Below are 23,555 nucleotides of genomic sequence, written 5' to 3' on the forward strand. Positions count from 1 at the left end.
TTCTGAATCGTCTCAATGTAAGCAATATATTACCATGCTTAGCGATCCGTTACATGCAGCGGCATGTACATCTTCAAATACTCCAATTTCTTCGATAAATATGATCAAATAATAAATTAAAAGCAAATATTAATAAAAAAAATCTTATACAAGTTAATGCTGATACGACTTCTCTTTTATGTGATAAATGAACCAGGGCAAAAATGTTCAGATAAGGGATTGAAATCCCCCCCCATATTGCAATTTTTTTTAATTGGGGAGAAATTTATAATGTTCGTAGAAGAAGATTGAATAATATGATATCTTCCGAGAAGATAATCGGATGACACAACATTTTGTATATCATCCAATAAGAGCGTAAACAAAGATTATTTGTATAAAATGTTATGTCGTGCGGCCATATTTTCCGAAATTGTCATGTAATTTTGGCATCTTCCTCGATGCTCTGTATAAAAGTTGATTGCCACTACACAGGGATATGATAAAGCTGGTTTCATCGTCTTTATCCACGTTGGTTCTAATCAAAACAAACACTACTTGTCCATGTGTATGTCCTACGTATGGGGCATGACATATAAATGAAATATAAAGCCTATTTGATCTTTCTGCAAATTCCAATACTTATCATATCTTCAATATTAATTCCTGTCCATAGCTATACAAAGTACCAGAACAAATTTAGATAACTATGGTTATAACACAATAATAGCAGCAGACATAAAGTTTTCGATTCCAAATTTTCAAAATTAAAACACGCAAAATGAATGAAAATTAAAACAGGAGAGATATCAGGGTCGGTGGTTTGGCCCAATAAATGGTACCATTCATGTTTAATTTCTACAAATTATGAAATTGTAATTTAATACAATGGTAGAATTTCACCTTGACTATCTCAGATAACAATAATTTAATTTTTAACCCCTTAAAATCTAAATACAATTTTTTTTATAAATATGAGGTGAATACAAGGTAGTATCTATTCAAAGACAACCATTTGACAAAGAGAGAGAGAGAGAGAACATCTAGAGCTAATTTGCTCATACTTTTAGTAGAGGGACCAAAATCCATCATGCCACCTAGTACAGGGATTTCTATAGTACTTTTACCTTTAGATTCTTCAAGTTTTAAAAGGAAAAAAATGAGAATACTTGATTAGATTGGATGACACAAAAGGTAAACAAACATAAAGTTTGTTATCATCTTAAGAGCTACAAAGTACAAGAAATTGCATTTGGGAGGTAATAGTACTGCTGCGATCCAAAAATAATTATGAAATGGAAAATGAAAGAAAGAGAAATAAGGAGAGGGATCCATCAATAATTATGAAATGGAAAATGAAAGAAAGTGAAATTAATGAGGAGAGCGAGACAGTTTTATCTCATTCTATTGATTAAAATAATATAATAACGGAATTTAATTATTAGGTGATTTTAGTGATGAAAAATATTATTTTTTAAAAAAAGATTTGAGTTTAAATAATTATATTTGTAGAATGTGTATTATTTATCACTAATTAAAATAAATTCTAAATAAATATTATTTTAAAACTGTTCTAAACTATTCCAAATAAAAATAATAATAATAATAATAATAGAATTACACCGTTTGAAATTCTTAAGTGAAAAATGAACTAAAAAGGACAACAGCTATGGGCTTTGGATGTTATCAATAATATCTTGCAAAGTATTAGTTTATTTCAAATTTTATCCACACATTACAAAGTATTAATTCATTTCAATTTTTTTACATGTGCTTACATGCATTAGTTATCACATATAAACGTAAAATTTTATGATAAAGATTGAACTTTTAAAATTATACGAGAGTAAAAATAAATTATTAATAAATATATAAATAAATATTTAAAATATATAATAATTTAAATTTTTTAAGAAAACGTCTACCTTAATTACATTCATGGTGGTCACTGCACTAAACCACACTTTGATAAATTTACACCTACCTTACACGTAAGTACCTGTAGTTGCCATCAACTTTAACCACACCTTGACAAATCTACATCAACCAATATATGGTAATTGTAATTGTAGGGAAGATTCAAAGATCGAAGGGGTTCTTAATTTACAATTCAAAAAATATGGTAGGTTTTTTTTTTCTTTCAAATTACCTTGATATAAAAAATATTATTGAATTATCCTTTTTTTTGTTTAAACATTCTCATCGACAACCATATCTTTAATGAGAAGACACTGAGCATCAGCTGGTGCTTACAATAACAATGTAAACCCAAGTTGCTAGTGCGTTCGGGTCGTGAAACTACATCCGCTACACTATTCACTTCTCGGCTAACATAGGAGATCTTGATCTTCCAATGGAGGTGAATAAGCTTACGAATCCTGCGGATGATTGCTGCTTCTTGCGGTTGGATTGGGGAGTTGAGTATTCTCACGACCTCATTATTATCCACCTCCATGTCCACGTGTCGGGCTCCACACTTCCATGCTAAAGCAAGTCCATCTAGCACTGCCCAAAGCTCAGCATGGAGTACCGAACACCGACCAATGTTCTTGTGGAACCCTGCAAGCCACGCTCTGTTGTTGTCACGAAGCATTCCTCCGCTGGTGATCACCCTTGTGTCTAAATTCACTGTTCTGTCTGTGTTAAGTTTCAGGACCCCAATATTAAATTATTTTTTTGAACAATTAAAAAGTAACTTACAAACATCTAAAATTTCATTCTTTTGAAACAAATTACGGTTGAGTTGAGACTTCTGATATATAATATTGTATATACCTTTCGATTATTTTTTATATGTAGTTTCTCCCACTTTTTTAAAGGGTTTGAATTTTCCTATATTAAAAAAATAAAATAAAAATGGAAAATTAAAACAAAAGAGAGGGTGTGGGAGAAGAAGATAATTTTGAGTAATGTGAAGTAAAATAAAGTTGGAATTTGAAAAAGAAAATACTGGAATTAATGATGTTAATTATTTGTTTATTATCCAAGGACATGCTTTAAGCTTGAAATTAAATATTTCAAACTTACCCAACAATTAAATTAAAAAAACCAGCAAGAAATAAGATGAAATTTATGGGGGAAGCCTAGTTTTACAAATATTATCATACATATATGCAGCACCATAATCATATATATTCTTCAACCCATTGCCTTGATCCATAATAAATATTATCATCCACCACTAACCCAGGGCTTAACCTAAACATGAGAATGCAAAACTCAATCTGGTTCAATGCCCCATCTCCATCCATATCCCCTTCACTCAACATGCAAACGATCTCATCGTCCCCCATGTCATTCAATCCCAGAATAACGCCGTTCTTCTTCAAGCTCTCGAACGTTATTAGCCCGCGCTGGCCATCCATCAGCAGCCGGAACCCGTTGCAGAGCTCGCCGATGAAACCTTCGGCGCCTAGCCGCTCCATCATCGACGGGAAGTAGTCCTCGAAATCGACAGCGATGTTGAGCTCCATTTGGGCAAACTCGGTGTTCACGACTTGATGTGATAACTTGTGGGGTAAGGAAAGTGAATAGGGAAGGTTAATGGAGGAAGAAGAAAAGAGGGGATTATATAGAGGGAGGGGGAAGAGATTAGGGTTCTTCGTGGAAAGAGTGAGTGGCCATTGAAGACAATTCAAAGTACAGATAAAAAAAAAGATAGATTTTTATGGTGGCATGTGAGCTTCTTGCACCTATCATTGGGCATTAGCTTTTTCATTAGGATTCCTGTGAAGACCCTACTTCCTGGAAGTTGCATGACATGTATAAATATTTAATACTTATGTTCATTTTTGTGTTTGTGTTTGAGCTTCTTTTCTAGCATGTCTTTATGCTATGTTAAATTTTGGCAGTTAATGAGCTCATTCCACTTTTTCAAATTATATACTGTGTAAACAAGTTTTTCAGTTGTGTTTTTGAACAAATAGCTCAATAATTTAAGTGAATTTTATTTCATTTATTTATAGCAAATTTCTTATTCATGGAATTTATAAAACGGCATATATGTTTTTTTTATCTTTCGGTTCTTTAAGGTTTTGTCATGATTAATTCGAATCGCTTCCTGTCGCATATCTAATTTTGATAGCATAGTAAATATTTTCTATATATATAAGACCTCAAACTCGAGATATAATTAAACGATATCAAATTGTTTACCATTTAAACCAACCCCGTTAATCAACAAAAAATTTTAACATAGTTCCTCCAAATTCTTAAAATAGAATTTCACCTTTTTCATATTAAAAAAACTAATTTGTAATTAGTTAAGTTTTTCTCATCTTAATTAAATTCTAATTAAATTAATTAAAGAAAAATAAAATCTTTCAAAATTATAGTCTTCATTTAAACAAATTATTTTAAAAAATCATTTTTTATTTCATTAACTTCGATTGTCGTTTCACACGTGTTTCCCATGGTATACCCTTTTTCCTTTATCAAATATTTACATTATTCATTTCTCATCTTTTTAGTCATAGGAATCTCGCAATAATTAGGATAAAACAAGCTATTGATGCTTTAGGTTATTTAAAAAATTAAATTATGACGTGACATATTTTAAGGAATTTCTTAATTTTTAATTTAAGAATAAATTATATTCTCAATTATCTAATTATAAGAAGATTTAATTTTATTATCTATCTTTTAATTTTAACAATCATACTATTTAACTGTTTAGATGACATTAATCAAATCACTTATTATTAATATTTGACAAAAGAATTAGTGGATCTGTTGATAAAATTAAAAAATAACTTTATTAATATTATGATAAAGATAAAATAATTATTTTTTTCATTTTTTTGATGTGGTAGAAAATGACAAAATAGATGATGTCAGTTTAACAATATATTATTGTTCTATCAATTTCAGATCAATTTAATAATATGTAAAAATTCAAGAATAAAATGACTATACTAATAAATTTAAAAAGCTTAAAGGGTTAATTTTTTTTATTAAGTAGAAAATTTAAATCCACACAAGGTAACACACCATGAAATTTCTCGATCACTTGATCAATTAATGGATCTAAGCTTAAATGTCATTACGGCTGTATACATTTGGTTGGAAATTAAGGATGTACATATAGTTTTGGTTGGAAACAAAGGGAATTGTTTGTTAAAGTTTGGCAATTGAGCATTTGGAATTGGATGGGGTGTTTTGTTCATCAATGTTCCTGACTGGACCTCTCGAAACAAATGTTTGCTCCTTTTAGGGACAAATAAATGTTTTGATTTTTGGAAAAAAAAATGAATTGGAAGTGATAAAATGATGTGATGCAAGTGGCACATTATTGAAATAAAAAGGAAAATGAAAACACATCCGAGGTGGTAACTTCGCATTTATTATTTCGTTTGCATTATCTAAAGACAAAGGGAAGTTTCAATGCAATTTCCTTCGAACATCTTCCCTTCCATTAAAGCCATAAACCCCCTTATATGACACTATCAATCAATAGAATTGCGTCACGTATACTAAAATACATCTGTTCTATCCAAGTACAATTAACTGTTACGAAAGCCATTAAAACAACGCAAAATAACTTGTTATTGATGTTGTCATGCAGTGGTTTCATGTTTCCAGAGCATGCAGTAAAGGGTATATTTTCAGTGAAATCTGATGTTTTCAGCTTTGGTGTGATCGTATTAGAGATGATAAGTGGAAAAAAGAACACACCAAAGCTGATCGATATATGTTTGAAGGATTTGATTATTGAATATCAAGTTCTAAGATGCATGCAGGTGGGCTTATTATGTGTTCAGAGTTTTCCTGAGGATAGGCCAACAATGTCATCTGTAAATTTTATGTTAGCAAATGGAGACTTGACTTTGCCTCTTCCGAAAGAGTCGGGTTTCTTCACCGACAAGAGTTTGGACGCAGATATAGCGGCATTGAATAATGCAGAGTTGCCTACAATAAATGCAGTAACTATAACAATGCTTGGAAGAAGATAGAAATTCCTGATTTACTTGGGGAGCTTATACATGATTGAAAAGTTGAGCACAGCATGTTTTGACAAACTAAGCTTGTTATTAATCCATGTTTCTTGTTATCAATGTTTAAGTTTCGTGGATCATAATTCTTCTATGTCATATTATTTGTGAATAAATGAATCAAAATACATTCACGATGCAGCTCATCAGGTTGTGATATTCTGTTGGATAGCAACATGAATCCCAAGATTTCAGATTTCGGAACGACTAGAATCTTTTTGGAGGGGAGGAATTACAAGCAAATACGAATCTAATCGTCGAAAATTAGTAAGTAAAGATTGAACAACCGAATCCCCCTCCCGTGATATAAACTCCATGACTGTAATTTGTGTCCCTGACTGTTTCTTTGCATTGAGTAACTGTGCACGATTATGAACAACTTTTGAGTTGAACATTCACTAGCGAATGTTGTCTTAATGCTTACCAATGAAAGCTTGATCTTACCTTCTCCTGAACAACCACCTTTCTTAAATGCAACAAGAATGGTTAAAGACAACTTGTACTTCAAATTTTAACCTCTAATAGTTTTGTTAAGCCTTGAACCAATGCTCAACCCCGTTATCATTAATTTGATCTTCAGCTACTTGATAGTCTTATTACGAATTTAGGGTCAAATCCCACAAGCTGGAGGTCTCATTCATGCACCTAGAAGAGCACCTCATTGCTGCATTAATGGCATTTGAAAAGTAAACAACTATTTTATCTAGCTTTTGCAAGGGTTTTAAAATGCTTGTCCTATTGGAAAATAGAGGTTCATGACATTAAATTTTCTGTTCAAGTTGAAAGAGAATAATGAATTTGATCAATTCAATTGAAAATTGCGTAGAAAGGAGTTGACAGTTAGTTGGCAACGCTTTGACATGATTTTTTTTCAAAACGTTTTATACTTTTCTTTCCCTTGTGAGCCTATTTTGCATCAGGATCATGCAATAATGTTCATTAAATGCATGGAAAAGTAGATACAGTCTACGTCAAATACATGTGGGAGTCAGGTACGATAATTAATTTTGATTTGTACATGTGGGTTGACATTTATTTTAACTAAATTTCTTCTTATCCCAATTCTTACAAGTTGGTACTCTTTACAGTGAACATTAATTCCAGTATAGTTTCCATTGTTGAACTTTTCAACCCCACATTTCTCAATTAAGGTCTGCTTCAATTCCGGTTGACGAATGCAGCCTATGCTTTGTTTCGAGACATTGAATTATGGAGAGAAAATCAACTGAAGGTTTTGGAATGTCCTTTTTGAGTATGCTAGTATTTGTCTTGGTAGCCTCTGCTGCAACAGATACTATTACCCCAAGCCGATCTATCATTGATAGGGAGACTTTAGTTTCAAGTGACGAAACTTTCGAGTTGGGATTCTTCAGTCCTGGTAGTTCAACAAAACGTTACCTAGGAATATGGTACAAAGTTTCTCCGGAGACTGTCGTTTGGATAGCCAATCGAGAGGCTCCTCTTCTCGATCGTTTTGGAGTTTTAAATGTCACCAAGGAAGGTACTATCATTCTCCTGCAGGAGAAAACTAAGATTATTTGGTCATCAAGTAGAATAAGAACACCTGAAAATCCAGTTATGCAGCTCTTGGACTCCGGAAATCTTATCGTAAAAGACGGAAATGGCAGTGGCTCAGCAAACTTCTTATGGCAAAGTTTTGATTATCCTTGTGATACCTTACTTCCAATGATGAAGCTTGGGAAGAATTTCATTACTGGCATGAACTGGTCACTATCATCTTGGAAGAGCCCCAATGATCCTGCTCCAGGCCAGTTTTTGGCCTTGATAGATCCCAAGGGGTTTCCGCAGCTAGTTGTGAGGAATGGAAGTGGAATACTTTACAGAGGAGGGTCATGGAACGGGGAACGTTTTACGGGGACTCCCGATCTAAAACAAATCGAATCAGCTAATTTATTCAAGTTTGAATTCGAGTTAAATAGGAATGAGGTGTACTACAAAGGTGAGCCCTATCCTGCATTGATTTCAAGGTTGTCCGTGAATCAATCTGGCTTTTTGGAGCGGTATGTGAGAACGAAACAATCGGAGTTGTGGATGGAGATCTATTCTGCTCCTCGAGATGAATGCGACTATTATGCAGTATGTGGTGCATATGCTAGCTGCAACACAAATAACCCTGCTGAATTGTGTGCTTGTTTGGCTGGATTTGAACCAAAGTATCCGACAGAGTGGGATCGTTTGAAATGGTCTGGCGGATGCATTCGAATGACTACACCGGCTTGCCAAGATTCCGTCTTTACAAAGCATAATGGGTTGAAATTGCCTGACACATCAAATTCTTCTTTCTTCAAAAACATGAGCCTTAAAGAATGCCAAGTAGAGTGCTCAAAGAACTGCTCTTGCACGGCCTATGCAAATTCAGATATCAGAAATGGAGGGATGGGATGCTTGCTTTGGTTCGGTGACCTTATCGATATGAGAATATACATTGACGGTGGGCAAGACCTCTACATACGGATGGCCAATACAACTTCAGGCATCATCTCGAATTTAAAACTGATAACTGTTTTCTGATCTTTTCAAGAAGCTAATTGTTTACTTACACTTTCGATGTTTCAGGCCGCCTTGTCGTAAGAAAAAACTCAAGTAAAAACAAGGAAGTGGCAATTATTGTCATCCCAATAGCAATAATTGGACTGGTTTGGGGAGGAATTGTCTTATACTTGAGATGGAAGAAACATACAAAGCAAGGTAGTATCTTTACGGACTAATGTTTTTCGATTACTAGATATGAAGCTCTACTGATTTTTGGTACAAATTCATTACTTTTTTATCATTTGGTTTTGATAATAGAGATTTTATTTCATGTTTCTTAATGCTTACCGTTGAAGGTGGAGAGAATGATATGGAGTTACCAGTATTTGATCTAGGCACTATTGTGAAAGCCACTGATAACTTCTCAGACAATAATAAGCTAGGACAAGGTGGATTTGGACCTGTTTACAAGGTAAATTTAAGAAAATGGTATCCGAATTAGCTATCCATTTTTCCTGAGACGAAAAAAATGAATGTTAAGTCTTTCAAATGATTTTTTCAGGGTACATTGCGTGAAGGGCAAGAAATAGCAGTAAAGCGACTTTCGAAAAGTTCTGGTCAAGGATCGGAAGAGTTTAAAAATGAAGTCGGATTGATCGCGAAGCTACAGCATCGCAACCTTGTGAGGCTTCTCGGTTGTAGCGTTCAAGGAGATGAAAAGATGTTAATCTATGAGTACATGCCAAACAAAAGCTTGGACTACTTTATTTTCGGTCTGATCCTCGAACGGCCTCTTAGAAAAACAATATTTTGCTGCAGATTTAATCAGTCAATGCACTAATGTTTGTGTTGGTGAAACAATTAATCAGATCAAACAAAAGGCAAAATACTAGACTGGAGAAGGCGAATGCATATCATCGACGGGATTGCTCGAGGACTTCTTTATCTTCATCAAGACTCTAGACTAAGGATTATTCATAGAGATCTCAAAGCCAGCAATGTCTTACTAGACAATGATATGTGCCCCAAGATTTCAGATTTTGGCATGGCAAGAACAATTTGGGGTGATCAAACTGAGGCGAACACGAACAAAGTTGTTGGAACCTAGTAAGTTGTGCAAACATACTCTTGTTCTCTTAAGTACCTTACCATGTTATAAATTTGTTTTTGACTTCATTTTTCAGTGGTTATATGCCTCCTGAGTATGCTGTAGATGGACTATTTTCGATAAAATCCGATGTATTTAGCTTCGGTGTGTTAGTACTCGAGATCATAAGCGGGAAGAAGAACAGAGGATTCTTCCACCCAGAACACAGCCATAATCTTGTTGGACATGTAAGAAGGAAGAACAAAACATTATTAATTACCATGTCAGCTGTTGATTAATAGATATTTGACATGCTGATTCTAATGTTTTCAGGCATGGAAACTGTTGATGCAAGAGAAGCCATTGCAGTTTGTTGACTGTAACTTGGGAGATTGTTTTGTGTTATGCGAAGTTATAAGATGCATTCATGTGGGTCTTTTATGTGTTCAAAAGCGACCGGAGGATAGACCGAACATGTCGTCCGTGGTTCTGATGTTAGGTAGCGAGAATCCATTACCTCAACCGAAACAGCCCGGTTTTTTCACCGAAAGGAATCTGCCTGAATCAGAGTCTTACTCATCAACCCACCATGAATTGGCTTCTGTAAATGGAGTTACCATTTCGTGTTTAGAGGCACGATAGAAAACACGAAATAGCCTTCAAATTCAATGGTATAATTATTCACCTTGTCTGTAGTAAGACTTATTGTGCTTTCTGTATTACTTATCGTGCAAGCAAGCAGGTTTGTATGTATAAAATAACTGAACTTACCATATGATGGGTTCAATATATGGAATTTTCTTGGCAATGCAGTAATATTATAATGTTTTTTCCCCTAAGAAGTAGCTAGTTTTATTAAAAAGTAGGAAATATCCAAAATTACAAATGAAAAATTACAACCATAGTCGTAAACCAAACAAGTAATCAAGACATTTTATTGTGACCACTGACACAAGAAACTAGTCACTTAATATGAACAAACAATAAACCAGAGGGGTTCTTTATCTTCATCATGACTCTAGGTTGAGGATTATCCATAGAGATCTCAAAGCAAGCAATATTTGGCTAGATAATAACATGAACCCGAAGATTTCGGATTTCGGTCTGCCTAGGAAGTTCGGAGTAGATCAGGTTCAGGCCAATACTAGAAGAGTAGTTGAAAACATTGTATGTATATGAGCAAGACTTGTCCGCTACATTGTTTCATGTTTCTTTTATTGTTCTTGTCGCGACCGTCTTTCGGGTGGACCCGTAATTGGGCTTCGACTTGGATTAAATGTGGTTAGAGTCGCCACCGATCACTTTAAAACGATTTTAGGTAGATCGGACACCATCTTACCTGATCTGCGTTTTACCATAAATGTGTCTGGTTCGGGAGTCGGTTACGGTCAATGAAGGATTAACACCCTTGAACTGCCCTTTCGGTACCAATTAATTTATCGGTTGTCTTTAATTGCGAAAATTAAAATTTAAATTGAAATTTTAAAAATTCAACACAAACTAATTAACTTTGATCGATTGAAATTATCCTAAAAAATATCAAATTACTGTTAAATAATAGGATAAAATAAAAAAATGAGAAAAAATTAAATAAAAAGAAGAAGAGATTAATGATTAAATTAAAGTTAATTTGAAAAGTTAAGGTACCAATTTAAAGTAAACAAAGATGCTTTTTAATTAAATAGAACACTGCACATTCAAACAATTAAATAGCATTGGTCTACCGCCATTATTGAAATGCTTACAAGCTGCACTCATTTTATCCAAAACAAGATGCCAAATGGAAGGCAATATAAAACCCAATGTGGAGATTCAGGTTCAAAAGTTGGCATATGTCAATGCCAAGATGATTTCTGGAGGCAAGTTTTAGCATGAAAACAACTAATAAAGTGGCTTGGAAACAATAACAGGCCTCCTACTTTGATATCACATTTTTATCTTTTACAAAGGCAAAGAAAATCCCAGAGTATCCTACAAATGCATATTGCGTTTCTACTCTCAAAAATAGAACAAATGCAAATCCATGGATTAAACACGCGCATATACAAATTGCAAAGTATCAGTTAACTCCTCATTAATCAAAAAAATTAGGAAAATATAATACTCACAGCCTTGTGTAATTTCTTGATCAGAGCCATTGGTTTCCTCTTCAAACCTCTCTGAAACCTTCAGCCATCACTATGGGGTCTCTTCGTCGGGAGAAGAGAATGGAGTGGTCGGTGGCCTCGTGTATCAGCTGCGGCCAATAGGTCGGAGACAACTAATATATTTTGGATCGAAGATGCGCCACCGGCTGTTTTTGAGTTAGCAAATGCTGACTGTCGATTATCTAGCGACCATCATGCTTAACGCGTTGCTTGTGTGCTGCGTCAGAGTCCAGAACGCCAACGTTTTGTTCACCGACTGGTAGCAAAGGGCGACGCTGCTCCATGTCCTTGATCTTGTCGCGCGTCAAGCCGTTGATGTGGAGTTGATGCGGTGATCCGAGTTGGGAAGGAGCTTGAGGCTTGATGGATGGTATGTAATTGCTATAGTCATTACTACCATTGAGATTCCTGCTTAGTGTTGGAGTCGCTGATTTTGTTAATCTCAGAATCAGAACTAAAATCTTCCTTCTCATTTCCACTGCTGTTTGTATCAATCTGGACATCAAAGAATTCAAGTCCGAGTCGATCATCCGTCGTGGCGGGTCCATCAACATTGATATTCCTATCATCATCGACGTCGACGACGATGTCTTTGATTTGCTAAAGCGTAGTGACATCGCACCCCTGGGGTTCCTTGCAGTTGGATTCTGACGTAACCATGGGGAGCTCGGGTGTAAAACTGGAAAAGGAAAAAATTGAGAGCAGAGGAAGAGAGAAGAGAGACAAAGAAATTTGAGCCTAGCGAGCGTGAGACCAACGCCAATTAAATGTTGGAATGGAATTGCCATTTGCTGCTGAAAAATGGAAAGTGGAAACCATGGAAGAGAAATAAGGCAAAGGGAGAGAACCCCACGCCCACTGTCCCCCCTCCATTTTGCTTTCTGATGGCCCCTTTAAAAAGCAAAAGAGAAGATGGTATTTTGTTTTTTAGTTAGTGGGGTAGTGTTTGTGACAAACGTGAAAATGGAGTAGTGGGTTGGTAAACATGGGCCTGAAAAAAAATATTAATAATAATAATAATAATAAATAATAATATTAAACCCGAATAAAAATGGGTGTCTGCCGTTTTAATTTTACATTTTCTCTTGAGGCGATTATAAGTCACCTGAGTATGCCTTGGAAGAACTTTTCTCAATGAAATCTGATGTCTTTAGCTTCGGCGTTTTGCTCAAAAAAGCAACTTTTCCACTTTATTTCTGTTTTCACGTTTCTTTTTCAACCATTTATCTGATCATACACGTGGGTATTTTTGGTTGGGTAATGCCAATGAAACTTGGCTATTGTCGATTCAAGAAACAACGGAGAACTTGGAAAAAGATACAGCCAAAGAGTAGGATAGTTTGACTGTTCTAACTCCAACTCCTTGCATCAATTATCTTTAAAATGAAATTTCAGTTATTAGCAAACAAAATGGAAGCCTTCTTAATGGTGCTTGTTCTGTGTTTGTTTCACTTCTTTATTACTACAGCTTTGGCACTCAACACTATAAGTGCAGGGCAGTCCATTAAAGACGGTGAAACTCTTGTGTCCGCTGGTGGAACCTTTGAGCTCGGATTTTTCAGTCCCGAAAATTCCAAGAGTCGATATCTGGGAATTTGGTACAAGAAAATATCAACCGGGACTGTCGTGTGGGTAGCCAATAGGGAAGCTTCAGTTTCTGATGCCTCGGGAGTTCTAAGTATCAATAATAGAGGAGTTCTTTCAATTATGAATGGCACCGAAGGCGTTGTTTGGTCTTCTAATACATCAAGAAATGCAGCAAAGGAGCCGGTTGCACAACTCCTGGATTCGGGAAATTTTGTAGTTAAAGATGGATATGATAGTGATCCGGAAAGCTTTCTTTGGCAAAGTTTTGATTATCCTTGTGATACCTTTCTACCAGGTATGAAGCTCGGAAGAAACTTCGTCACCGGTTTCGACAGGCATCTATCATCCTGGAAAAGTGAGGAAGATCCTGCTCCAGGCCAATATACTATGAGGATTGATCCTCGTGGGGTGCCACAGTTTGTTCTTAAGAAGGGACCTGCAATACTGTTTAGAGCAGGATCATGGAATGGTGTTTATTTTTCAGGAAGATCTGTGACTGAACCTAATCCAGTATATTCTTATGAGTTTGTCTTGAACAAGAATGAGGTCTCTTACAAATATGAGACTCGAAACAGTTTGATCTTTTCCAGGTACTTACTAAATCCATCAGGTCTAGTACACCGCTCCATATGGAACGAGAGAAAACATGACTGGGAGGTTTTCTCTGCAGCACAAGCGGACCAGTGTTCGATCTATGCCCGTTGTGGATCATATGCTACCTGCAACACAGTTGAAACTCCTCCATGTAAATGCTTGGAAGGGTTCAAGAGAAGATCAGCATCTTCCCCGGATTTAAGCTCAGTGGATTGGTCAGATGGATGTACTCGAAGGACGCCATTGGCATGTGATGGTGGAGATAGCTTTCTCAAGCAAACTGGACTGAAAATACCGGACACTTCGAAATCTTGGGCAGATATTAGCATTGATCTTAAGGACTGTGAGAAATTATGTTTAAAGAATTGCTCTTGCACTGCCTATGCTAATTTAGATATCCGAGAGGGAGGCCATGGCTGCTTGCTGTGGTTTGGAGACCTAACCGACATGTTGGAATTCAATGAGGGTGGACAAGACCTTTATATCAGGCTGGCCGCTTCTAATCTAAGTAATGTTCTCTCTTTGTTTTCCATTTAGACTGATCAATGAAATAGGCCAAAAACATTTGGTAGAGGTGTTCAAACTTCAAACCATTTTTTTGACTGATAATTCGTTGATTCTTTCAGATCATATTCAAAGCAAAGGAAAGCTAACAGAAAAGCAAAAGGCTGGAATCATAGTCGCCTCTGTCATAATAGCCAGCGGAGTAACGATGCTAGCATTGGCGTTGTATGTTTGGAAGATAAAGCGTAGGAAAACAGGTACACAAATTCAGTTTTATAATCATTGTCAATGCATCTCATACTAACTCAATGACAACCAGGTGAACATGGAAAGGAAGATTTTGAGTTGCCTGTATTGGAGTTTGCAACCGTAGCTATAGCAACTAATAATTTCTCGAGGAACAACAAGCTGGGACAAGGCGGCTTCGGTCCTGTTTACAAGGTAAGTAAGCTCTATTTTCTGAATTATATTTCACTCAGTATTCAAACATTTTCAACATTATAAATTCAAGGGTACATTGATCGAGGGGCAAGAAATAGCAGTCAAGAGACTTTCAAAGAATTCGGGACAAGGACTCGAAGAGTTTAAAAATGAAGTAACCTTGATTGCTAAACTTCAGCATCGCAATCTTGTAAAGCTCTTTGGCTGCTGCATCAGGAAAGATGAAAGGATGTTGATTTACGAGTATATGCCTAACAAAAGTTTGGACTACTTTATTTTCGGTTTGAACCTACTGTCTCAGCACTTGTTTGGGCTACTTCATTTTCGACCACCGTGCCTGGTCTTGTGTCATTCATTTTTTTGGTTGCAGCTAAAACGAGAAGCAAACTACTGGACTGGCATAGCCGAATGCATATCGTCGATGGAATTGCTAGAGGGATTCTTTACATTCATCATGACTCTAGGTTGAGGATCATCCATAGAGATCTCAAAGCAAGCAACATTTTGCTTGATAGTAACATGAACCCAAAGATTTCGGATTTCGGTTTGGCTAGGAAGTTTGGAGTGGATCAGACTCAGGCCAATACTAAAAGAGTTGTTGGAACTTAGTATGTATATACATAAGCAAGATTTTTCTGGTGCATTATTCCATGTTGCCTTTAAACTTACAATCTAACATTTTCTCTTGCAGCGGTTATATGTCACCTGAGTATGTCTTGGACGGGCTTTTCTCAATGAAATCCGATGTCTTCAGCTTTGGAGTTTTGGTTCTGGAGATAATAGCAGGAAAGAAAAATAGGGGATTTTCCCACCCGGAACATGACCATAATCTTCTTGGACACGTAAGACATCAAGACGGAACTATAACAGTTTGTTTATTTCTCTGTTTCGAACATTAATATATCATTTGTGGTTCCAACTTTTCAGGCATGGAGATTGTGGATGGAAAAGAGGCCATTAGAACTACTCGACACCGGGTTGGTTGACTCCTACGATGAAACCGAAGTGCTAAGATGCATCAATGTAGCTCTCTTATGCGTGCAACAATGCCCCGCAGACAGACCAAACATGTCATTAGTGCTGCTAATGTTGTGCGGAGAGAGTATACTGCCCCAACCAAAGCAGCCTGGGTTTTTCATCGAAAGAAACATTCTTACGGCTGACGCTGATGAAATATACTCAATAAATGAGTCTACTATTACATCATTAATGCCACGATAGATGCTTCCCAGATGCCTTGAAAAAAAGTTATATAACTTTTTAAATTTTCTGCTTGTATTGTCTGCAACAGTGCTTCTATATTGCTCAGAAGTCAAGAGTAGTTTGGCATTGAAAAATATCACCAAATAAAGCCACTTTAAAATTATCCTGTGAAGGGGAAGTTGACAAATTAGACCAAGCAGAAGAAGACGAGTCTTTAGTCCACAATGTTGAAAACTGAAATTTCAGGATAGCCTTGTTGTCAACCTTTATGTATATATATTTCAGCTTGTTTTCCTTCATTTACTTGTAGATGTACTTGTTAATACAACAACTCCAGCTCCACCAAACTGACCTGTTTATGATATCAAGTTTTCCAAGTCAACCCATTCACACGTACATTCAAGCCTGAGATCCAAATGACTACCAGGGTGTTTCACTTTTATACTTGGAAAATCAATGGGCGGCTCTAAATGGACATTCGCTACCGTTGTTTGGATTGTCAATAGTTCTAAGTGTTAGCGGGAGGATCCTTGGAATGGTCTTTATTTTACGATGAACCCTCATCTCGAACAAAATCCAGTATTTTCATATGACTGTGTCTTGAATAGCATGGAGGTCTATTGTGAATACAAGAACCGGGACAGTTTGTTTGTTTCAAGGCTTCAACTGGATCCACTAGGTGCTATACGGCATTTGATATGGAACAAGAGAAAACAGGATTGGGAGATTTTCTCAACGGCTCTGTCAGACCAGTGTGCAATATATGCCTTTTGTGGACCATATGCTACCTGCACAACCAATAAGTCTCCTCCTTGTGCATGCCTTGAAGGCTATGTGGCAAAAGTGATTACTTCTGGAGATCCGGGTTCTGTAGATTGGTCTGATGGATGTATTAGGATGACATCCTTGAATTGTGATGGTAAAGATAGTTATTTAAGCACAGCGACCTAAAATTGCCTGATACGTCACATGGTTGAGCTAACAATGGCATGAGCCTCTCTGAATGTGAGGAACTATGTTTGACAAATTGCTCTAGCACAGCTTATGCAACTTAAGATATTTTGAAAGGAACAGGGTGCTTGATCTTGTTTACTGATCTGATTGACATGACAAAGCGTGGTTACATTGATCGTGAAACTTCAGCGTTGGAATCTTGTGTAACGTTTAGGTTGTTGCATTAAGGGAGATGAAAGGACGTTAATCTATGAACACATGACCAACAAAAGTTTGAACTGTTTTATTTTTGGTTTGAACTCACTAATATGTAATGCTTTTTAATCCGGTGATTCAACTGACCGAGTAAGGCATATATATATCATGTATAATTAAAACAGTGCAGATAGAACAAGAAACAAAGAACTCGACTGGCATAGACGAATGAACATCGTCGAGGGAATTGCTCGAGGGCTTCTTTATCTTCACCATGACTTGATATTGAGGATTATACGTACAGATCTCAAAGCAAGTAATATTCTACTAGATAATAGTTTGAATCTGAAGACTTTAGTACTTGATAAATTATTCTCCATGTTGCTTCTAAAGTTCTCATTTTCAGCATCAATTCCCAGTGGTTATATGTCTCCAGAGTATGCTTTTCGTGGACATTTCTCAACGAAATCTGACGTCTTCAGTTTCGGAGTATTGATTCTGGAGGTTGTAACAGGGAAGCAAAACAGTGGATGTTCGGACTTGAATCACAACCACAATCTGCTTGCACATGTAAGAGAGGAGACATAATGTTTTAATTGACATTCTTGGACATAATGCATCAGGGGGTTCTTACAACGTAGCTGAAGCGCTGAGATGCATCAGTGTTGCTCTTTTATGTGTTCGACAATGACCCGAAGATAGGCCAAACATGTCATTGGTGGTGCTGATGTTGTGCGGCGAGAGTTCATTGGCTCATCCAAAGCAGCCTGGTTTTTTCTTGGAAAGGCCTCTGTCTCAAGCCGAGTCTGCGGGTATGCAGGCAAGAATCATTAGATGAATCGACCATTACTGCGTTAGAGCCTCGATAGAATCTCATCATGTTTTAGAAGATTCTTTGGCATCAATTTCATAGGACTTAAAGTACAAAATGATAATATTCTTGATTATATTCTATTTATGAAAATCAATGAGATTGTCTAATGTCTAGGTACCATCCATAGTTCAATGTCAGTCATATATATACTTTACAATGAAAACCATCATATCGAAGAGATGAGACATACCGAAAAAAGTAAAAGAAAAGAACACAACGGTTACATGAAATCTTCATTATCTTGCCTCAACTACTGTGATTACAAAATCATTGGAACAAGCAGGTCTTTGAACATCTGATGAAGAAGTATCTTTAACCAGATCTCTCTCGTTGAAAAATCCAGGTTGTTTAGGCTGATCCAATGGAACTTCACTACTTAACATCAGAAAAACATTTGATATGGTTGGTCTATCTTCAAGACTTCGTTGCACACATAGTAGGCCGACCTGAATCGATCTTAGAACTTCCGAGGGATTGCAGGTCCTTTTAATTGTATCAGCAACCAGTTCCATTGAATTCCCATCGTAGAACAGTCTCCATGCCTATACAAATAAAGCTGTTTTAACATCTACAGAACATCTTTGATATAAGGAGTTTTACACTTTGACACTTACATGTCCGAGAAGGTTATGTTGATGGTCTGGATGAAAGAATCCTCTATTTCTTTTTCCACTGACTATTTCTAAAACTAAAACACCAAAGGCGAAAACATCGGATTTGATCGAGTAAAGTCCATCAATTGCATACTCTGGAGACATGTAACCACTGAAAAAAGAAATCCCTGAACTATAAGACAACAAGCTTCAAAGTTTACGAGTTTTAAACTATGGTATTTCAGTTTTGTATATCACTACTTACTATGTTCCCACCACTTTCTTTGTGTTTGCTGTGGTTTCCTTTTCTCCGAAACTTCTAGCCAAGCCGAAGTCCGAAATTTTCGGATTCATTTCACAGTCTAATAACACATTAGCAGCTTTCAGATCTATATGTATTATTCTCTGTCTCGAATCTTGGTGAAGATAAAGGATCCCTCGAGCGATCCCGTTGATAACTTGGTAGCGTGTTGCCCAATCTAGTGACATGCTTTGAGTTTTATCTTCTCAAAAGCCATTTTTATTGCTTGTTACGACTTTGAATATAGTTAACAGGGAGATTGATACAAGATTATAAGCAAATGAACTTCATGGATCAGCTAAAAGACATACCAAAGATAAAGAAGCCCAGGCTTTTGTTGGGCAAGTATTCATAGATTAACATCTTTTCATCTGCTTCAATACAACATCCACGGAGCCTCACTAAATTCCTGTGCTGAACCTTCGCGATATGTTTAACTTTGTTCACGAATTCAGTATTTCCTTGTTTCGAACTCGATGACAACCTCTTCACGGCAATCTCTTGTCCGTCTTTCAAAACACCCTAAAGAAAAGCATACAATCATTAATCCAGGTCGTTTTATCATATAGTATTCTGTATGGTATTTTATCATATAGTTCACCTTTTAGACACATCCAAAACCTCCTTCTCCAAGTATATTCTTGAATGAGAAGTTATTGTTGCAGCAGTAATAGCTCATAAATCAAACAATGGTAAATCTAGATCTTCTTTGCTACTTTGACAATCAGAAAAGCTATCTGAGTGGTGGTGTGTCAGCAATCCTGTGAAATAGCAAAGTTGTAACATAGAAAAACTTCCTATAACATTTGTTAATGAATCCGGAAATGAAATGATTGTTTTACCCTTCAGCTTTTTCTTCCTTCGCATAAACAAGACTACGGTTAGGACCGCAATCACCACTCCTGCAGACAGTGCAGACACTGTCGCGATGATCCTTGTTCTGTTATTCGCGTTTGCTGCGTGTGGTGTGCTCTCCTGTGGAGCTGTATGGAAAGAAAATAGCATAAAATCAATGAAACAAGAACAAGGAAATCCAATATTTAAAAAAAACATGTGTAAAATGCTTCCAAGTTTCAAGGATTAAGGATATTTTCATACCTAGTTCTGATGCAGCAACCTTCACATATACATCTTGACTGCTGTTCGTTATATATATCATATCGATAAGATCGGTAAACCATAGCAAGCACCCGCTTCCTCCATTTGTAATGTCCAAACTAGTATAAGCTGTGCACCAACAATTAGACGAACACAGGTCCTTGCACTCCTGTAAGTTCATACTGGCATTATACCATGAATGTTTTGTTTCCGGCACTTTTACATCGGGGACTCTTACATATCCGTCACCGGAACAGTTTAGTGGAGTGTTTCTCCCGCAACCACCTGACCCTGGTACTGCATCCCATTCCTGGGGATTGTTTGGTGAAAAGCCTGTCAAGCAACTACAAGCAGGGGACTTCTTGTTGTCACATATGCCATTAGCACCACACAATGCATATCGGTCGCAGTTTTCGACCAAAAAATGGAAGATTTGGAATCCAACCTCGATTCGGATCATTCCACGTGAAGGGAAATATGGATCCATTGTCACCAGTTAGCACTCCCCTTAAAAGAGTTGAACTGTTGTGTGGATTAAACGTTAGAGATAGCCAAGGCCGGCCCAATACATGTGCCAGATGGGCGACGGCCCAGGGCAGCATGTAGGGGCATCAGTAGAATTGATACGCACTCAGCCATTGATGACAACTGTAGCGAATGGGCGGCCTTTGTAATCCTCACCTCCTTTCTGTAGGTTATTCCCAGCATGTAGGGGCAACGAGTCCAGGCCAGATCCGAAGTCTTTTCCAAGCTTCATGCCTGCAATGAATGTATCACATGGATAATCAAAACTTTGCCCAATGAAGTTCCCTGAACCCGTGTCGCCAGTTCCATCTGTAACGACAAGATTTCCCGAGTCCAAGAGCTGCACGACCGGACTACCGACGGGCCTCAAAGGCAAATCCAAAGCATTGGAATACCAAACACTGTTACTATTACCATCCACAAGGATAAGAACTCCCTGATTGGTAACATGTAAGACACCTGAGCTGTCATTGAGAGGCGTTTCCCTATTAGCCACCCACGGAACCGTCGTGTTGGAATTCATATACCATAGTCCCAAGTACCTTTCCTTTTGGTTCTGGAACCAGCGCTAAAGAATCCGAGTTCGAAGATTCTACCTTCCGAAACTAAGGTGTCACCATCTCTGATCGAACTAGTCGAATTTAAGCTTTCCACCGTAATCGATAGTGTAACATGAGGCCACCACAAAAGGAGAGTGCAAAAAGAGAAACGAAATAAAGCTTGCCATTGATGAGATCAGAAAACTTTGAAGAGGTTTGAAGATCACATTCCTTATAATCACACCTTCCCGTTAAAGAAAACAAAAACCTCCATAATGTCAAACTTGAAACCTCAGCTCTAACGAGCCTTTTTTCTGACCGGTGCCACAAATACTCAGTATGCAAGAACTATAATCTAAAATAATAATGAAGCGTCAGCAATTATTTTCTTTCCGAGAATCTGGATTGCAAGTTCCCTTTGCAGGCAGGCTTTAATATTAGTAAAATTTTGTAGAAACCTGTTGCTGCTACAAGTACAACTGTTAGCTTTGGCAAATACAAATAAAAAAAATAATCGATTCAACCTGAGAATTAGTCCATGTTACTTCAAAACTATTATATATCATTATCAACCTTACCCTTATCTTTTAACGCCGGTCTTCTCCGGATTTTGAGCTTAACAGATTGTATTTTTTTCGTGTAACGAAAATATCTTCTATATATCTGTTTTACTGTTCATAAAATTAATATAATTTGTCTCTCTTAATAATATCATCTTCAACGTTTAAACTTAAGTTCTACCTCGGAAAATTTGTTAAAATAATGTCGAGTCTGGATTCTATACCTGATATTCATAAACTGGAACTTTTAAAGAATAGTATGTAGTTTCAGGGATTACGTGGAAATATGTAAATGAATCCACTTCTAGCATGTTCATACTTTGAAAGATTTCTTCAAAGATGACTTTGAATATCTTTTTTTTTTTTACCAGTAACAGGGTCAAACTGAGGTGGGGTTTTTGATGAACTCGGCATTTGTTTTCTATTAGTTTACCGTTCCAATTCTACCAGCTTGAGATTGTGAAAGGTTGAAACTCGGCATTTGTTTTTTTTACTCTGACAATTCTAGTAACTTGATATTAACCAACCAAAGACCAACTGTAAATTGAAAGGTGTGATTAAAGAAACAATAAAATAGTTAATTGGAAAAAGAATGGTGATGATCTCTCGTTTTCCATCATGCGAGAATCGAAACTTCACACGGAAAAGTGTTTAAACTATACCGAATATTAATGTTAAGTGTCTAATTTCTTCTTCACTTAAAATATGTCTAATGTTTCAGACGTTACTCTTTTAAGTGCTTACTGTCGATAAAATTCTTATTATCTGATACGTCTCATTTATAATTTTTTTTAAAAATATTTTCTTAAAAAACAGTTGAAATATTATTTAACAAAAATCCATTTTTTCCTGAAGTTATAAAAAAAACTTCATAATTCTTAAATTTTTTTATTTCAATCCCTTCATTACTACCGACCACTACCAACTGACCGAAATTCCAATGGCGTGAACAACCGAACACTCAACGGTCGAAACTTTTTCCTCTAACCCCTGATTACAATAACCAATTGATGATTGTAGTGTAGAGAAATCCTTTCGGTCGATCGAGAAATCTTACATCTACACGGCGTTGTGTGTTTAGTCTATCGTGAAAGTAAGGGGTTTCGACGGTTGGGTGATTGACCGGTTGTACAATGTTTGACGGTCGGGTGTTTGACTGACGATGTTAAGATATTGAAATTAGAGTTTTAAGAGTTTTTTTTTTAATTTTATAAAATTTTAGTTTTTTAAAAATTATAATTTTAGGTTTTTAAAATTGTATAGACGTGAAACATATCAGTTAATAATCTTTTTTAGGGTCATGAATGACCAAACATATAAAAAGGTCAGAAACAGTAGACACTCGCGAAAAATTCTTTAAACATCTAAAATTAATAAATGATATAATTGAAACACTTATTTTTACATTAATCCTTATATTAATTATGTATCTATTTCAATACTATTTATCTTATTTAAGATATACTGTATAAGATTTTAAGTTTTTAGAACTTGATCTTAAATTTTAAGATTTAGTATTAAAATAAGTAGGATTGTGTTCGTGTCAAAAAAAAAAAGTAGGATTGCGTTAAATGTAGACTAAATTTTACAGTGCCCTCAAATCAAATAATTTGACTTTAACTAAATCATACTGATTATTTTAAGAGATATTCATAGAGAAAATATTATAATTTTATGAATGACTATTTGGAAGAATATTAAACAGTTTTCTTATCTAACAATCTCTTTATGCTTCAAGCTTAAGTATCCTTTCTTGAGAAGGACTTTCCTTTAGAAGATTGTATTGTCTTAGAGAATACTAAGGGTGTGTTTGGTTCACGGAATGTAAAATTACCGACGAGAATAAGATTACCGGCGGGAATAAGATTACTGGAAATGTTGTATTTTTGTG

General features: G+C 36.2%; 5 protein-coding genes and 1 long non-coding RNA gene across 9 annotated transcripts; 3 read left to right on the plus strand and 3 right to left on the minus strand.

Moving 5' to 3' along the window:
• Positions 1-3,013: 3,013 nt before the first annotated feature.
• On the minus strand, positions 3,014-3,655 carry LOC120160329 (calcium-binding protein KRP1-like). Its single transcript, XM_039170757.1, has one exon. The coding sequence runs from the start codon at positions 3,450-3,452 to the stop codon at positions 3,105-3,107; it is 348 nt and encodes a 115-aa protein (XP_039026688.1). The 5' UTR covers positions 3,453-3,655; the 3' UTR covers positions 3,014-3,104.
• Positions 3,656-5,528: 1,873 nt separating this feature from the next.
• On the plus strand, positions 5,529-5,930 carry LOC120160626 (receptor-like serine/threonine-protein kinase SD1-8). Its single transcript, XM_039170995.1, has one exon. The coding sequence runs from the start codon at positions 5,529-5,531 to the stop codon at positions 5,928-5,930; it is 402 nt and encodes a 133-aa protein (XP_039026926.1).
• Positions 5,931-7,210: 1,280 nt separating this feature from the next.
• On the plus strand, positions 7,211-10,358 carry LOC120160318 (G-type lectin S-receptor-like serine/threonine-protein kinase SD1-1). Of its 3 annotated transcripts, none has more exons than XM_039170744.1 (8): positions 7,211-7,470; positions 7,546-8,463; positions 8,547-8,677; positions 8,812-8,934; positions 9,025-9,235; positions 9,332-9,569; positions 9,647-9,797; positions 9,883-10,358. In XM_039170744.1, exons 1-8 carry the CDS (start codon positions 7,224-7,226, stop codon positions 10,189-10,191), a joined length of 2,328 nt encoding a protein of 775 aa, XP_039026675.1. In that variant the 5' UTR covers positions 7,211-7,223; the 3' UTR covers positions 10,192-10,358. The 3 variants fall into 3 exon arrangements, with proteins under 3 accessions (XP_039026675.1, XP_039026674.1, XP_039026676.1); XM_039170745.1 differs by having other exon boundaries at positions 7,313-7,470; positions 7,554-8,463; XM_039170743.1 differs by having other exon boundaries at positions 7,211-8,463; positions 8,547-8,678; positions 8,813-8,934.
• Positions 10,359-12,942: 2,584 nt separating this feature from the next.
• On the plus strand, positions 12,943-16,066 carry LOC120160316 (G-type lectin S-receptor-like serine/threonine-protein kinase At4g27290). Of its 2 annotated transcripts, XM_039170739.1 has the most exons (7): positions 12,943-14,385; positions 14,504-14,638; positions 14,701-14,822; positions 14,893-15,103; positions 15,193-15,430; positions 15,514-15,664; positions 15,750-16,066. In XM_039170739.1, exons 1-7 carry the CDS (start codon positions 13,080-13,082, stop codon positions 16,041-16,043), a joined length of 2,457 nt encoding a protein of 818 aa, XP_039026670.1. In that variant the 5' UTR covers positions 12,943-13,079; the 3' UTR covers positions 16,044-16,066. The 2 variants fall into 2 exon arrangements, with proteins under 2 accessions (XP_039026670.1, XP_039026671.1); XM_039170740.1 differs by lacking the exons at positions 12,943-14,385; positions 14,504-14,638; positions 14,893-15,103 and having other exon boundaries at positions 14,712-14,822; positions 15,750-16,058.
• Positions 16,067-18,218: 2,152 nt separating this feature from the next.
• On the minus strand, positions 18,219-19,621 carry LOC120160629 (G-type lectin S-receptor-like serine/threonine-protein kinase At4g27290). The gene is made up of 5 exons (XM_039170996.1): positions 19,553-19,621; positions 19,254-19,464; positions 18,907-19,144; positions 18,663-18,813; positions 18,219-18,590 (listed from the first exon to the last, which is right to left on the minus strand). Exons 1-5 carry the CDS (start codon positions 19,619-19,621, stop codon positions 18,285-18,287), a joined length of 975 nt encoding a protein of 324 aa, XP_039026927.1. The 3' UTR covers positions 18,219-18,284.
• Positions 19,622-19,653: 32 nt separating this feature from the next.
• Positions 19,654-20,060, minus strand: LOC120160332. Its single transcript, XR_005519429.1, has 3 exons — positions 20,041-20,060; positions 19,785-19,925; positions 19,654-19,703 (listed from the first exon to the last, which is right to left on the minus strand). It is a non-coding gene; the product is annotated as an uncharacterized LOC120160332 (long non-coding RNA).
• Positions 20,061-23,555: the final 3,495 nt, after the last annotated feature.

Source organism: Hibiscus syriacus, unplaced genomic scaffold, assembly GCF_006381635.1.
Source record: "Hibiscus syriacus cultivar Baekdansim isolate YM2019G1 unplaced genomic scaffold, ASM638163v2 tig00111392_pilon, whole genome shotgun sequence".
NCBI classification, from domain to species: domain Eukaryota; kingdom Viridiplantae; phylum Streptophyta; class Magnoliopsida; order Malvales; family Malvaceae; genus Hibiscus; species Hibiscus syriacus.